This window comes from Erigeron canadensis, chromosome 4 (assembly GCF_010389155.1).
Source record: "Erigeron canadensis isolate Cc75 chromosome 4, C_canadensis_v1, whole genome shotgun sequence".
Classification (NCBI taxonomy): domain Eukaryota; kingdom Viridiplantae; phylum Streptophyta; class Magnoliopsida; order Asterales; family Asteraceae; genus Erigeron; species Erigeron canadensis.
Window position 1 is genome coordinate 15,687,591 of NC_057764.1, and position 15,932 is coordinate 15,703,522.

Consider the following 15,932-nt stretch of genomic DNA (forward strand, 5'->3'; position numbering starts at 1 on the left):
CAAGTATTAAGGTTGATTGTTGTTGGTTTTCTTCTTGTTTCTTGGCTGCCGAAAAAGAGAGAGAAAAGGGAGAGAAGAAGAGTGTTTTTGAGAGAGAATTGATTAGTGTGTGTGAAATGGGAGTGTAGTGTGTGTTGGAGTGGTGAGTTCCAAGACTTAAGGCATGCAAATTTGAAATGGAGGGATGTATGTGTGTGAAGGGGGGGGGGGGGGGCGGCCTCATGGGGGGGGGGGATTCGGAGGGGTTTTACTTTTCATTTTTTTTTATATAAAATTTTGTTGTATAAGTATAAGTGTAGGTATATGTTAAGTGTGGATTTAATTTGTAAGTGTTTTGTTAGTAAAATATAAGTAATTGGTTGTTTTAGTTAGGAATATGTATATGTGTGTATAAGTCATGTATATTTATGTGTGTGGATATATTTTTGTATTTTTAGTTGGTTACATAGGTTATTGGTTGTAAATTTGTATTATTTTTTAAGCTTATATGCTTACTTATTAAGTTTTCGACGCTTTTACGTACATAATGCGTCCAATTATATTTTTAGTTGAAAATTTTATTTATCATGATCATATCCTCTTGATTTGGTTTTATTTTTGATTTGTTGGGCAATCCATAGGAATTTTGATTGGTATCTCAATTTGCGAGCCTTAAGTTATTATTATCGTATCGATTGATCACCTCTAAAAATTTTTGTTCCGAGGTACTTTCATTAGGAAATTCTTTTACATATCATTAGCTTTAGATTACTAATTTGGGGCATTACCTACTAGCTTCAAGTATAATTAGGGCTTGCGGGAACGTAAACAACCTAACTAGCACATATATAATATTAAAAGTACGGTTGTTACATTTCGTCTCTTTTGACCTGAAAGTACTTGTTCAAAAATACACAAAATCTAATTCAACTACGAACCCATTAATTAAAAAAAGCATTAATATGTGATAAAAAGAAAACAACAATTGTCATGAAAGTCATACCAGGCCACCGATAACAGCTAGAAGGTAGCAAGTCACAACTTCTCACACTTTTCAATTCAGGTAAGTTGCGGGCATGATCAAGTATCTGTGCAACAGATGAAATATGGTGAACAAACAACAAAAAGTACCTTATAATTTTGTTTCACTTGTTCTAAGAAACAAATCTTATCAGTCAAAGGTTCCCGGCCCCATGGTTGGCTGCGTTCCAAATACTCAAATGAGAGACAGCTTTGAGATCTTGTAGATTCACCCTTGTCACTGGAGAAGCCTTTTTGAAGGGGTTGTTGGTAATTTAACGATAACCGATCCAAATGCTGAGAAATTTCACTCTTTGGTACATCGTAATCACTACTTACATCACTACTCGAGTCCCAGAATGAGTCAACATCACTGTCCTTGCGGTGAAACCCAAAATTTTTGAGAAAGATAAGCGAGTGGGTGTCCCCCCCCCCCTTTTTTTCTGAGTAGATACCCAAAATTTTTTAGAAACATACTATACTGTCTACACAACACAGCATAATTCTAACACAGAAACGTTCAAGCACAAGAAATACCATCATAATACCTTGGTTTTGCTGATTTCAATGTGTCGGTATAAAACTGAATTCCAGACAAATACGACACATAATACTGACAACGCTATCACTGTCATTCAATATTAAGGGAGCTCCAACACCATAAGCACTCCATTTCTTGAAAGACTCCTACATATCACCAAGCACAAAGTAAGGTCGATGTTCATCCTGATTCCTCCACCCATTTGTTGCTCTCTGTAACACATATTACTGTATTAGAATTAAAAGTCAAAACCACTATTCATGATTTATATTCAACTTAACGTTTTCAATAAAGCCTCTTTGACTCGTATTTTATTCGATTTTTATTCACCTTTATATCTTGATTAGTTCAAAGATTAGTTGATTACCACTAGATCTTTGACATATATTTGTTAAAACTACAATGTTAAGATCTCATAAACCCGATACCTATATTATTCAACTATAAATGAATAAATGATTAGTCAACAATCACAAAGTATCATCTATACTACTCCAATAACGTAAACAATGTACCTAAACTTGCTACTACCGAATCCGATAGTAAGCTAACAAGCTAACACCCATTATTCATCATATAGGACAAAGTAACAAGCAGATTACACACGGTACAGTAAGATGATCAGATAATAAAATTAAGATTATACGTAATTTATTAATGGATTGAACAAGGAATTAGCGGTGTGCACTACTAGAAACAGGGCTATCCTTGACCCACTTTTTATAACCCATGCTAATAGATGACGCGCAAAATGAGAAGTCATAAAAATACTGTCATAATTTGTAAAATAAAAAAAAATAGCGTAACACGGAGTATACTTACATTTGCCTGTCATCTGTTTTCCCCATATATAAAGCAAAAAAAAAACCCAAAAAGCCCTATCCTTTTTTTCAATCAGATCCAGAACGAACGAACCCCAAAGCCCCAAAAATCATTCCCCAAAATCAAAGAGGAGTTCCAAAATCGAACGACATCGTCTACACAAAATGGAAGCCCAAAAATCGTTCGTTTTATAGTCAAAATCTTTCAATTTCAATCAGATCCAGAACCTATACTTTCATTGAATTACAGTTTGTTTTTTTTGATTCGAGATGGCAACTATGAACAACAATTTGAATGTTCTCAAAAGGTCTTTTTGTTATGTAATTGAAATATTGAAATAATATATATATATTATCATTATTATTATATATATGTGCTAATAATAATTCAATTGAAAATAACTAGGGTTTCATTATTCTTATTGGTTGATCTGTATATATCTATATATATATATATGTGTTTGTATGTATGGATATGGCGGCAGAATCGGTGGAGAATCACGACGAGGTGTTGATAGTTGTTTAGAAATGCCACTACTATCCCTGAATGTCTTCATACATGTAAGTAATCAATCGTTTTTCGGTTACTTGATTTGTTAGTGTTTGGTGTGCTAAAAAGTTGTGATTTTTGTTGTCTAGTTAGTTCTTGTTTCATGGGTTATTTGACATACTCTTGAATTGTTGTGATTTTTTTTGGGAATTTTACGAGGTCTAAATTGGGTTTTTTTTTTAAAGTTTCATTTTTATCATTCATGGAGTTTTCATGTATATTCTGGAATTGCGATATGTGTAATCGTCATTGTTTTATAATTGTTGTGGCACTAAAAAGTTGTGAGTTTTGGCAATGTATGAGGTCCAAGGTAGGTTCCTTTAGCGGGGTTTTAGTATACACTCTTGAATATCAAGACTTCATGATTGTTATGGTACTAAAAATTTGTGCTTTTTGGTAATGTTTGAGGATTTAAATTAGGTTCGTTTTTCATGGGCTTTAGATATATATTCTTCAAGTTTTGGATGTGGAATCTTCACTATTATGTAATTTGCAGTATATTTTTGTAATTTTGTTGTATGAATCATTTAGAGATAAGCTCGGGAAAGCAGGTGAAACGGTTAAAGTTGCACCTGGCCATTTTTGGTATTTTGTAACCGTTACCACATATGAACTATTGTTGATTACAGTTGCTTTCTTCTGAACATATGGATTTTAGTTATATTTTTTTGGTATTTTGTAAATGGATGTTGTTACGAACCTTGTTACTCTAAAACTACTACTAGTATATATATACACCAAGCTTCTTTTATTTTATGGCTTTTAACCTTGTATATTAATTTGTTTTGCATTATCAGAGTGATCGAATTCAAGTTAAAGTCAACAAGTTCTCATCTACCAAGACACAACTTCCTTATGATTACTATTACTTGAACTATTGTAAGCCCAAGCATATTCAAAACACTGCAGAAAATTTGGGCGAGGTGCTACGAGGTGATCGGATTGAGAACTTAATTTACACAGTGTGGATACACATATGAATGGGTTGTGGCAAGATGCAATTTTGACCATTTACATATACTATATATCAGTTTCATATCTGATATACCTAACTCATCTTACGGTCCTGCTTGTGGCAAGATGCAATGTTGAGCATTTACTTATGAATGGGCTGTTTCGGGTTATATTATATATATTTGACCCAAAACCATTTTTCATCTGTCACCCTAGCTGCCCATTTTTGCTGCTTTTTGTGGTGACTCAAGGGAGGGATAGATTCTGTTAGCTTACCTCTCTCCCTTCGTTTGCCCCCTTAGATTTGTTAATTGCTACATAGAGTAGGCATTCATAATATTACCGTTCTCGTTTATTTTAAGTATTAGTAAACAATTACTTGCATATGTGAAAACATTAATTTACTTTGTATGTATATGTGTGTGTGTGTGTAATGCAGGATTTAGATAATTTACCGGTTGCTGTTCTTAGACAATGACGTGATGGTAGTCCTTCAACCACTTATGAAGATGGTTCCCGTGTTGGCTTCAAAGGAAACTATGCTGGGTGAGTTTCTTTGAGACAGGGTGGGGAATAAACTTCCTTTTCATTGCTTCAAAATACTAGATGTTTATTAATTTGTTACTGTGTTTATGTTTTTAGAGCAAAGATGAAAAATACTTCATCAATAATCACTTAAGCTTTAGAGTTATGTATCATAAGGATCTGGAGACTGATGCTGCTCGTATTGTTGGGTTTGAAGTTACGTCTGATGATTTGGATGAAATTTATGAAGAATGGGCAAATTATGTGGCAATTTCATTTACCGGTCTTGAATTGTATATATTTAGCGGTTGTAAACTTTTATGGTTAGTTTTAGAATTTTAAAATTACTTGTGGTTGTATGAAACACATTGTTTTGATATATATGAAATGTGTTTATTTGACTTATGAGATTAACTGTTATTTAATGTGTGGATATTAATATTTTTATTAAAAAAAATTTTTTAAAAAAAATTTGAACCATGACACGCAAAAAAGGTGTCATAAAATAGTGTTATAAAAGTGTGTCGTAAAAGGGTGTCATAAAAGCGTGTCATAAAAGGATGACGCCCAAATGCGGTCATGAATATTTATGACTGGTCCATCCTTGACGCGCTTTTGCGCGTCATTTGACCCCTTTATGACGCGCATTGCGCATCAAGAATAGCTGTTTTTCTAGTAGTGGTGTATTTTCATTCAGGTGTTAGATCAAACACTTTGTCTGCAATTCAACTTATTTGTGTATTTTCATTCCAACAGTGTGTATTATATACTCTACCTATACATTATACACACACATATATATATAAATATGTTTACGCATGATATTTACAAATAGGAAGACTTACAGTGATCTACAATGAGGAGCAACGCAAAAAAGCGACAGAGAGCTGACCGCAACGGACAGAGACCGACGGCGGGTGACAGCGACAGAGATGTACAGGATCCGATGGCAACTGATAGAGATTTACAGATCCGGCGATGAGCAACGTTTAGAGAGAGACGAAACTGAGATTGAAGATATTTTTCTATGATTGATATTATATCTATATATATAAAAGAACGGCGCAAGAAACGATTTTGAGGGAATTACTCACCGCAAAAAACGATGGCAATAACTCTATCTCTCTCTCTTCATTTTGGGGGAATTTTGGGGCTTCAATTTGAACACTGGGGTTTTTTTTTGGGATTTTTTGGGATTAGCAGGAATATAAAGCTTTTGTCAAGAGTCAAACAAAATTATAACACGACACTTTAGAGATGACACGCAAGAGAAGTGTATCCCGTGTTACACTACATTTTTTTATGACACTAATAATTGCGTGTCATAAACCCTTCAGATTTTACAAATTATGACAGTATTTTTATGACACACGTTTTTGCTTGTCATTAAAATGTGTGTGTCATAATTTAGGTGTCATTAAAGGCTATTTTTCTAGTAGTGGGAGCTAGTGATATTGATGATGATGAGCTGTTTGCAGAGGTTATGGCACTGAGTTTGGATGAGACACCTCTAGAAGATGAGAGCTTCGAAAAAGTAGTTGCTGATGGAAGCTCAAGGGTACCAAATTCGGTTGATGTACCCCCTACTGACCTGGAGCTTAAGCCATTGCCTTCCCACTGGGAGTATGCTTACATGGCAGGTAAATCCTCTCTACCAGTTGTTATCTCGTCTTCACTCTCGAGTGACGAGAAAAATCTTCTTTTGGCCGTGCTCAAAGCTCATAAGCGGGCTTTTGCTTGGAAAACTACCGACATTCCAGGTATTAGTCCTGATTTTTGCATGCATATGATAGATTTTGTTGATGATGTTAAGCCTGTTGTCCAGAGACAAAGGAGGCTTAATCCAAATATGAAAGAGGTAGTTAAGAAAGAAGTGATTAAACTGTTAGATGCAGGGATCATTTTCCCGATTGCTGATAGTTCTTGGGTAAGTCCCGTCCACTGTGTTCCCAAAAAGGGGGGCATGACGGTAATTGAAAATGAAAACAATGAACTTTTGGCTACTAGAACAGTTACGGGTTGGCGGGTTTGTATTGATTACCGTAAGCTTAATGATGCCACCCGTAAGGATCATTTTCCCCTCCCATTCATTGATCAAATGTTAGAAAGATTAGCAGGCACTGAGTATTTTTGTTTCTTAGATGGATTTTCAGGGTACTTTCAAATACCCATTGATCCAAAAGACCAAGAAAAGACCACTTTCACATGCCCCTTTGGTACTTTCGCCTACCGGCGAATGCCTTTTGGCTTGTGTAATGCCCCGGGCACCTTTCAAAGGTGCATGATAGCTACTTTCTAGGACATGCTTGAAACCTCAATGGAGGTTTTCATGGATGATTTCTCGGTATTTGGGGATTCTTTTAGGTCTTGCTTGGATAATTTAGATAAGATGTTGACTAGGTGTGAAAAGGCTCGTCTTGTGTTGAATTGGGAGAAATGTCACTTCATGGTGACCGAGAGGATTGTTTTAGGTCATAAAGTGTCTAGGTTCGGGATAGAAGTTGATAGGGCCAAAATTGATGTAATAGCTAAGTTACCCCCGCCTTCCAATGTGAAAAGGGTACGTAGTTTCCTTGGCCATGCCAGTTTCTACCGTAGATTCATTAAGGATTTCTCTAAGATTACTCATCCGATGACCCACTTGTTGGAGAAGGACGTTCCTTTTGTTTTTGATGAATCTTGTTTAAGTGCTTTTCAGGTATTGATGGAGAAGTTGACTAATTCTCCCATTATGGTTGGACCGGATTAGAATTTGCCTTTTGAGCTGAAGTGTAATGCAAGTGACTATGTTGTTGGAGCAGTGCTTGGGCAAAGGGATGATAAGCATTTCAAGTCGATTTACTATGCTAGTAAAACCTTGAATCCCGCCCAGCAAAATTACACTAATACAGAGAAGGAGTTGCTTGCGGTAGTCTTTGCATTTGATAAGTTTAGGTCATATCTAGTATTGAGTAAAACTGTTGTTTCACTGACCATTCTGCTTTGAAGTATTTGTTTTCTAAGCAAGATGCAAAGCCTAGACTTATTCGATGGATTTTGTTGTTGCAAGAGTTTGATATCGAAATCAAAGATAAGAAAGGTGCCGAGAATTTAGCAGCTGATCACTTGAGCCAGTTGGAGGACCCAAATCGGGAGGAGCTTCAAGATGGAGAGATTAAGGATAACTTCTCCGATGAATATAAAAAATGTCATTTCTAACTCTGATGAAGGTCCTTGGCTTGCTGATATTGCTAATTATTTGGTTGCAGGTGAAATACCAAATGATTTCTTGGGTCAAAAGAAGAAGAAGCCATAACTGTTTCGTACTTGTGCAGATGGTATGGTTAGAAGATGTGTCGCGGGAGCTGAAACTAAGGAGATATTGGATGCTTGCCATTACGGACTAACCGGAGGTCACTATGGTCCGTCGGTTACAGGTAAAAAGGTTTTTGATGCAGGTTTCTATTGGCCTACAATTTTCAAAGAGGCTCAAACGTTGGTCGAAACCTGTGACATTTGCCAACGACAAGGAAGCGTCACAAGATGGGATGAAATGCCACAACAAGGAATTCAGGTATGTGAAGTTTTCGATATTTGGGGCATAGACTTCATGGGACCATTCCCACCGTCTAACAAGTTTCTGTATATTCTAGTTGCTGTTGACTACGTGTCTAAGTGGGCCGAAGCCAAGGCTTTGCCTACGAACGACGCGTGGGTAGTCATTGAATTTTTGAAGTAGTTGTTTAGTAGGTTTGGTTGCCCTAGAGCCTTAATTAGTGATCGTGGAACACATTTTGCTAATCATCAACTAGATAAGGTTCTTAAGAAGTATGGTGTTTGTCATTATTTTTCAACTTCTTATCACCCACAGACCAGTGGTCAAGTGGAAAACACCAACAGGGCATTGAAAAGAATTTTAGAGAAAACAGTCGGGGATAACCCCAAGGTTTGGTCGAAAAAGTTAGATGAAGCCTTGTGGGCATTTAGGACCGCCTTTAAGACGCCGATTGGCACTACGCCATACAAGTTGCTCTATGGTAAGACTTGTCATTTACCGATTGAATTAGAGCATAAGGCGTATTGGGCGTTGAGAAATTTAAACCTAGACATGATGGAGGCCGGTGAACTTAGGTTGTTGCAACTTCATGAGCTCGATGAGCTTAGGTTAGGTGCATATGAAAACTCAAGACTTTATAAAGAGAAAACCAAAGTTTACCATGACAAAAGGATCCGTAGAAAGGAGTTCAAGGTTGGAGCAAAAGTTTTGCTATTTTTATCGAAATTTAAAATTAAACAACCAAAGTTAACTTCTAGGTGGATAGGTCCTTTTGTGATTAAACATGTGTATCCGTCCGGTTATGTTGAACTTTTTAAAAGGGATGGAAATGGGTCTTTCATTGTCAATGGTCATAGGTTAAAGTTGTATTTGGAAGAAGAGCAAGAGGAGGGGATGGTTGAAGAAATCCCCATTTTTGATTCACAAACTTAAATATGGTGATCGAGTCTAGCTCACGACTTGTAAATAAATTAAGGGCTTCTCGGGAGGCAACCCGTGTTTAATTTTGTCTTGTCAAATTTGATTTTTATTTCGTTAGATAGGTTTAATCTGTTTTGTCAAGAATGTGCAGGTTTAAATGTGGTGTGAAGCGGATTGAGGTAAGTTTGTGTTTAAAAACGAAAAAAAAAACCAAAAATTTTTTTTTTCCTGGAAAAGTCCCCCACTGCGCCGCAGTCCATTTCCACGACCTATATTGACCATCACCCCACTGCGCCGCAGTGGGGGTGTGAGGAGAGGACTGCGCCGCAGTCCAAAAGCTCGGCACCAGTTGCTCTAAGCCTCACTGCGCCGCAGTGAGGAAGGCCTTAGCCCACTGCGCCACAGTGGGCGTATTGACTGGTCAGAGGGGATCGGGTGTTTAAAGTAAAAAAGGAAAGAAGGTATGGTTTTCACCACAAACTCAACCTTCCAAATCTCTTATCTCTTTCTTTTAAAGGCAAAAAACGAACCCCCCCCCCAAGAACACCATTTTAATTCCGAAAATCACCCCCTTATCTACCAAATTCTTGCATTCTTTTTCTTTCTCTTCTTAGATTATCAATTATCCTTAACTACCATGGGAAAGAATGTAAGTTTTCTTATTTATTTTCCTTTTAATCTTCTAATTTTGATTTCTTGATTTTTAGGGTGTAATTGTTAAATTATTTGGTGGGTTTTGTCAACTATGGGGTATAGATGATAATGTAGTGTTCAATTTCTTGAATCTAACACTTGTTCATCCGGATTTGAGTCTAAATTAAACCTAGGGTATTGAAAAAAAAGGGGCTTTTTGAGGAGCAAGTGTGGGGGAGGTTAATGGAAGAATTTGTAGTGCTAAATTGTGGAAAGATTGTTATTTAGTTGGATTAATGTACCACCTTTATCTGGAAATTCGTGATGAACACCAAGAACTTGCCCAGAACTTCAAGAGACTGCGCCACAGTGGTGGTGGGTTTGATCCACTGCGCCGCAGTCTAAAGGCTCGTGACCCGCACATGTTTAGAACCCCACTGCGCCGCAGTGAGGGTTGCTTCAGAGCACTGCGCTGCAGTGGTAATCCTCGACCGAGTTCTGACTTAGCCTCACTGCGCCGCAGTGAGGGGGTGTTGATGCCCACTGCGCCGCAGTGGGGCAACTTCCTGTCCAGATTTTATTCGTTTTCAATACGGTTCCTGGTTTGTATTCCACATTTAACATGTTTGTTTGTCTTATGATTTGTGATTGTAGGATGCTTCAGGAATTGACAAGAGGAAGCAGGTTGAAGAGGGCCAAGGAAGCGGTCGGCCCAAAAGCAAGCCAAAGCAACACGGGAGGCGGTTGAAGCGCCGACACTAAAGTTCTGGCCAGGGCAATTAAACGAGAAACACACGTGGTTGGAGTTCAGCAGGGTAAAACAACCCCACAAGAACAACTTCCTTAATGAGTTGTACTCCATCCACAAGGAGGTGGTTTGCCCACCCAGGTATCTTGCCCCCACTGCTGCCCAACATTTCGGCATTGAAGCCGATATTAATGGCTGGTTCAGGATAGAAGCCCAAGTCGGTGATAGGTTGGTTGTTAGCGACATGTCGCATAATTTGTTCAATAACCGGGAGCCTGTGTATAGGGAGTTGTGTTTGGAGTTCTATTCAAATCTGAAGGTCACAAAAGAGTTGAATAAAGTAAAGGATATTTTTGACGAGCGATGTGTGACATTCTACTGTGGGGGTGTTGCGAGAAAGATATCTCGATAGCCCAGTTCGGCTATTATACTGGTATGTACACTTTGGACCAGTTGAAGAGTAGCGAGTTTAGGAGTCTGTTGAGGCAGGGGTTGTATGTTAAGCAGGCTTTTGATGGTGAGTCCATTCCTCAATATTGGACTCGGATTACTGGTGGTGAGGCTTGGCCGTCTGGGGGGTCCTGTAGTGTTTCCAAGATCAGGAGTGTGCGGTTGAGGATGTTCCATCGTATGATTGTCACATTTCTGGTACAGCGGTCCACTCACTGGGACAAAGCGTACCAGACTGATCTTTGGTTGATGAAGTTGTTTGCTGAGGGGGCGCCTAAGAGGTTTGCTTTGGCCCCCATTGTTGTTTTGGATAGGATGTGGAACCACTCCGACTCGGAGTTGGTATTGGGGCACTTTGTTACGATGATTTATCGGCGCATGGGCATTTTTGATACGGATGAGTGCCAGACCGATCTTTCCCCCCTATTTTTCAGGAGACATTGACTGAGGCCGAGTTGGTTAGGGCCAAGATTGTGAAGAAGATGACGCAGACGAAGAACTCTAGGCTGCTGGATGACATTGGGTTTATCGCACCGCCTCCCGTTGTGGAGGAAGCTGAAGGTGTAGAGATGAGGGATGCTCCACAGGAGCAACCTAGGAGGTGGGCTCCTACTGGTATAGACTTGACCACTTTGAGCACCCAGCTCCAGCAGATCTATGAGGGGCAGCAGGCCAGCCGCCAGGCTTTCGATGATTATCAACGGCGAATGGATCAGGAGGTGACATGGTTAGGGTCGCAGCAGGCCCATACTAACTACACTCTTGATTATTACCAGCCGATGTAGCAGGCCCAGTATACGGGGACTGAGTTTGTGAGGCCTGATTTGATTCCATCCTTCAGCCCTCCACCTATCCGTGTTCCACCGTATCAACAGGATGGCGGTTCTTACTTCTTCACACCATCCCAGATGTCCTCACGGCCCCATGACTTGGGAGGATCTCCCCGAGGGCCAGTTCAGTTTGGTCGATATACATGTGGCGATGCTGGGATTTTCTCCTCCATGCCTAGTTTTTTTGCAGGTGCCAGCTCTGGATTTGCTGATTTTGCTGGAGGCTTGGGAGGATTTGCCGTTGGTGGTTCTGGACAGGCAGATGATCAGCCGGGTGGCGGATATGGCGGTTCAGGTTTAGGAGGCACACCAGAGTCGGCTACCAGCTGGGTTTATGATCTCTTTGGCCCACCCGGTGCTCCGTATGGCTATCATGGGCAGCAGCAGTGATGATGAGGATGACCTCCATCCGGTACCGTGGGATAGGGTCATATGTTGATTGATAAGTACTACATCGGTTCCACCTAATTCTCGTTGTCCTACTTCTCCCCAACAAATGGGAGTTCGACATTTCCTACCATAAAGCATTTCATATGGAGGCATTTTAATGCTAGCATGGTAACTATTATTATACGAGAATTCGGCTAAAGGTAAATGCACATCCCAAGACCCTCCAAAATCAATAATACATGCACGCAACATGTCTTCTAGTGTTTGAATGGTTCGTTCACTTTGTCTGTCCGTTAGAGGATGATATGTGGCACTAAAATATAACTTAGTACCCATATCTTCATGAAATTTCTTCCAAAAATGAGAAGTGAACCTTGTATCTCTATCCGAGACAATAGAGATGGGAATGCCATGCCGGGCTACAAATTCCCTTACATATATATCGGCTAGCACTTCAGATGATGATGATTCACGAATGGGTAAGAACAAAGCACTTTTTGTCAATCGATCCACAATTACCCATATCGAATCAAATTGATGCTTAGGTGTTCTAGGGAGTTTAGTAATAAAATCCATAGTCAAGTGTTTCCACTTCCATTGAGGTATATCAAGTGGTTGGAGCTTACCGTATGGCTTTTGATGCTCGCTTTAACTTGTAAACAAGTTAAACACCTTTCTACATACTTGACTATGACCCGCTTCATACCCGGCCACCAATAGTAAACCTTTAAGTCATGATACATTTTCGTTGCACCCGGATGAATATAATATTTGGATTTATGTGCTTCATCAAGAAGAGTTTCTTTCAAAGTACACGAAAATGGAATCCAAATTGGTCCATAACGAACCGTGAGACCACGAGAATCCTTAGAAAAATGCTTCATTTGTCCTTTAATTCTCTCTCGTTTAGGATCATGTTGCAATGCCTCTTCTTGAGCTTCCTTTATACGTTCCATGAAGTCATTGGTAATCATGACCCACATAGGTGAAAGATGGATTGAAAAATGAGAACTTTTTTCTACTTAATGCATCGGCTACCACATTGGCCTTTCCGGGATGATACAAGATTTCACAATCATAGTCCTTTAACAAATCTAACCATCTTCGTTGACGGTTATTAAGATCACGTTGTTCAAAGAAATATTTAAGGCTCTTATGATCGGAATAAATAGAAAATTTAATTTCCATATAAATAATGACGCCAAATCTTCAATGCAAAAACAACCGCCGCAAGCTCTAAATCATGAATGGGATAAGACTTCTCATGGATCTTTTAATTGTCTTGATGCATAAGCGATAACTCACCCTCTTTGCATAAGAACACATCCAAGACCATTAAATGAAGCATCACAATATACCGAGAAGTCTTCAATTCCATCCGGTAAAGTAAGAATAGGCGCTTGAATCAACTTTTCTTTTAAAGTTTGAAATGCACTTTCTTGCTCACCTTTCCATTCAAATTTTTCATTCTTTCGAGTCAACTTGGTAAAAGGCGAGGCAATCTAGGAAAAATCTTGAATAAAACGACGGTAATAACCCGCCAAACCAAGAAAACTACGAATTTCCGTCGGGGACTTAGGAGGCTCCCATTTCATGATTGCACTAATTTTCGCCGGATCAACTTTAATTCCATCTTGACTAACAACATGTCCAAGGAATTTCACCTTCCGCAACCAAAATTCACATTTAGAAAATTTAGCATATAACTTCTCTCGACGAAGTGTTTCAAGAATTTCACGAAGATGCCTTTCATGATCGGTTTGACACCTTGAATAAATTAAAATATCATCAATAAAAACAATACCAGATTTATCAAGAAAAGGACGGCAAACCCGATTCATAAGATTCATAAAAGCCACAGGAGCATTTGTCAAACCAAAAGGCATGACCAAGAATTCATAATGACCATAATGGGTCCTACATGCGGTTTTAGGAACGTCTTCTTCACAAACTTTAAGTTGATGATAACCCGAATGAAGATCGATCTTTGTGAAATACGATGCTCCTTGAAGTTGATCAAAATTATCGTCAATGCGAGGCAAATGATACTTATTTTTTATGGTGACTTTATTGAGTTCACGATAGTCAATGTACATCCGCAAACTACCATCTTTCTTTTTAACAAACAATACGAGAGCACCCCATGTAGAACTACTTTGGCGTATAAAACCCTTATCAAGAAGTTCTTGGAGTTGTTCCATCATCTCTCGCATTTCAGTTGGAGCAAGACGATTCGGAGCTTTAGCAATGGGTGTTGCACCCGGAACAAGATCAATCTTAAAGTCAATTTGTCTATCGGGAGGAAAACCGGGTAAATCATCGGGAAAAACATCAATAAATTTATTAACAACGGGAATTTCGGATATTAATTTAGATTCCTTATTAGAGTCAATAACATGAGCAAGAAAAGCTTTGCATCCACGAGAAATAAGTCGACGAGCTCGAGCATAAGTACACAATGGTAATGAATCTTGATTTCTTTCACCATAGATGACCATATCCTTACCATTAGGAGTCTTAAGGTGAACACTTTTATCGGTACAACAAATACTCACCTCATGTTGGCCAAGCCAATCCATACCTAAAATCACATCAAATTCTCCCAAACCCATAGGAATAAGATTGGCTTTAAAGTTTTCAAAATTTATGGTCAAGCTACAACCTAAATATACATTTTTAATCACATAAGTTTGATCACCCGCTACTTCCACCAACAATGGAGATTCAAGAAAAGATAGTTGTAAATGAATACATTTAGTGAATCGAGTGGCTACAAAAGAACGATTGGCTCCGGAATCAAATAGAACTTTAGCGGGAGTGTCATAAACTAGAAAAGTACCTGATACAACATCGGGTGATTCTTTTGCTTGAGCTACCGAGATTTGAAATGATCTCCCTTTAGGAGTTCCTACTTGCTTGGCCACTTTCTTCTCATTAACTCTTCTCAAAGCCTTTCTTCCTCTGCTAACACTGGGCAAGCACTATTCATATGGCCTTCATTGAAACAATTAAAACATACTATAGCCTTCCTTGGAGCTACCTTACAATCTCAGCTAATGTGACCCGGCCGGTTGGCCACAATTAAAACACCCCTTTTTGGGAGGTAAACGACAAACTCCAAAATGATGTTTTCCACAATTTGTACATGTGGGAGCATTCCTCCTAAAAGTGCTACCTCCTGAACTTCCACTGGGTCGAAACATTTTATTCGATGAATCACTTTGTTCTGCCTTTCTTTTCAAAGAATCATCATCTGGCATACCTTGTTCAACCTCATGCCATCTCGCCACATCAACAAACTGAGTAAAAGTTTCAATTTGGAGAAGAGTGATCTTCTCTCTAATACTCTTACGGAGCTTACGGTAAAAATGTTCTTTCAACAGTTTATCATCCTTCAGATATTCTGGCAAAACTGAGCTTTATCAAGAAACTTTACACGAAATTCATTTACATTCATGACACCTTGGGAATCATTCATAAACTCACTCCTAAGTCGGGTCACATCCGCCTCCGATCTAAACTCCTTAAAAAAAGCTACATTGAAATCGGCCCAATCCATTTTTACCATAGTTTCCTCACCTTTCTTCACCATCTCACTATCTCACCACAACTTTGCTCTATCAGTCAACATACTCAACCCATATAACGTTTTATCTTCTGAGGGAGTCTTTGTAATACGAAAAGCTCCCTCAATTTCATTTATCCACTTGGTACTCACAATAGGGTCGAGATCCCCATTATACTTGGGAGGTTTAGGAAGACCTTTATCAAATTCTTTTTGCACCGCCATAGCCACCTCCTCCTTTATTTTGTGAGCGATAGAATCACTCATTGCTCCTTCTAGAGTTTCATTTAATTTTTTTTATTATAAACGGAGACAAGATTTCTAACGCTTTGCCTATTTGTTCACAAATTAAGTCACTGGTTATATCTTCCCGTTCGACTATCACTTCATTCACTATACTTTTGTCTTTATCACGATTTGATCCATCTTCACCTTGAGATTAATCTATGCTACAAAATTTAAAGAATTTA

At 38.7% G+C, this 15,932-nt stretch overlaps 1 protein-coding gene and 1 long non-coding RNA gene across 3 annotated transcripts; one reads left to right on the forward strand and one right to left on the reverse strand.

Moving 5' to 3' along the window:
* Positions 1-2,407: 2,407 nt before the first annotated feature.
* On the forward strand, positions 2,408-4,795 carry LOC122598113. Of its 2 annotated transcripts, XR_006323538.1 has the most exons (5): positions 2,408-2,669; positions 2,847-2,922; positions 3,709-3,844; positions 4,305-4,411; positions 4,508-4,795. It is a non-coding gene; the product is annotated as an uncharacterized LOC122598113 (long non-coding RNA). The 2 variants fall into 2 exon arrangements; XR_006323537.1 differs by lacking the exon at positions 2,408-2,669 and having other exon boundaries at positions 2,677-2,922.
* Positions 4,796-13,399: 8,604 nt separating this feature from the next.
* On the reverse strand, positions 13,400-15,729 carry LOC122597036. Its single transcript, XM_043769672.1, has 3 exons — positions 15,503-15,729; positions 15,014-15,314; positions 13,400-14,878 (listed from the first exon to the last, which is right to left on the reverse strand). The coding sequence occupies exons 1-3, from the start codon at positions 15,727-15,729 to the stop codon at positions 13,400-13,402; spliced, it is 2,007 nt and encodes a 668-aa protein (XP_043625607.1).
* Positions 15,730-15,932: the final 203 nt, after the last annotated feature.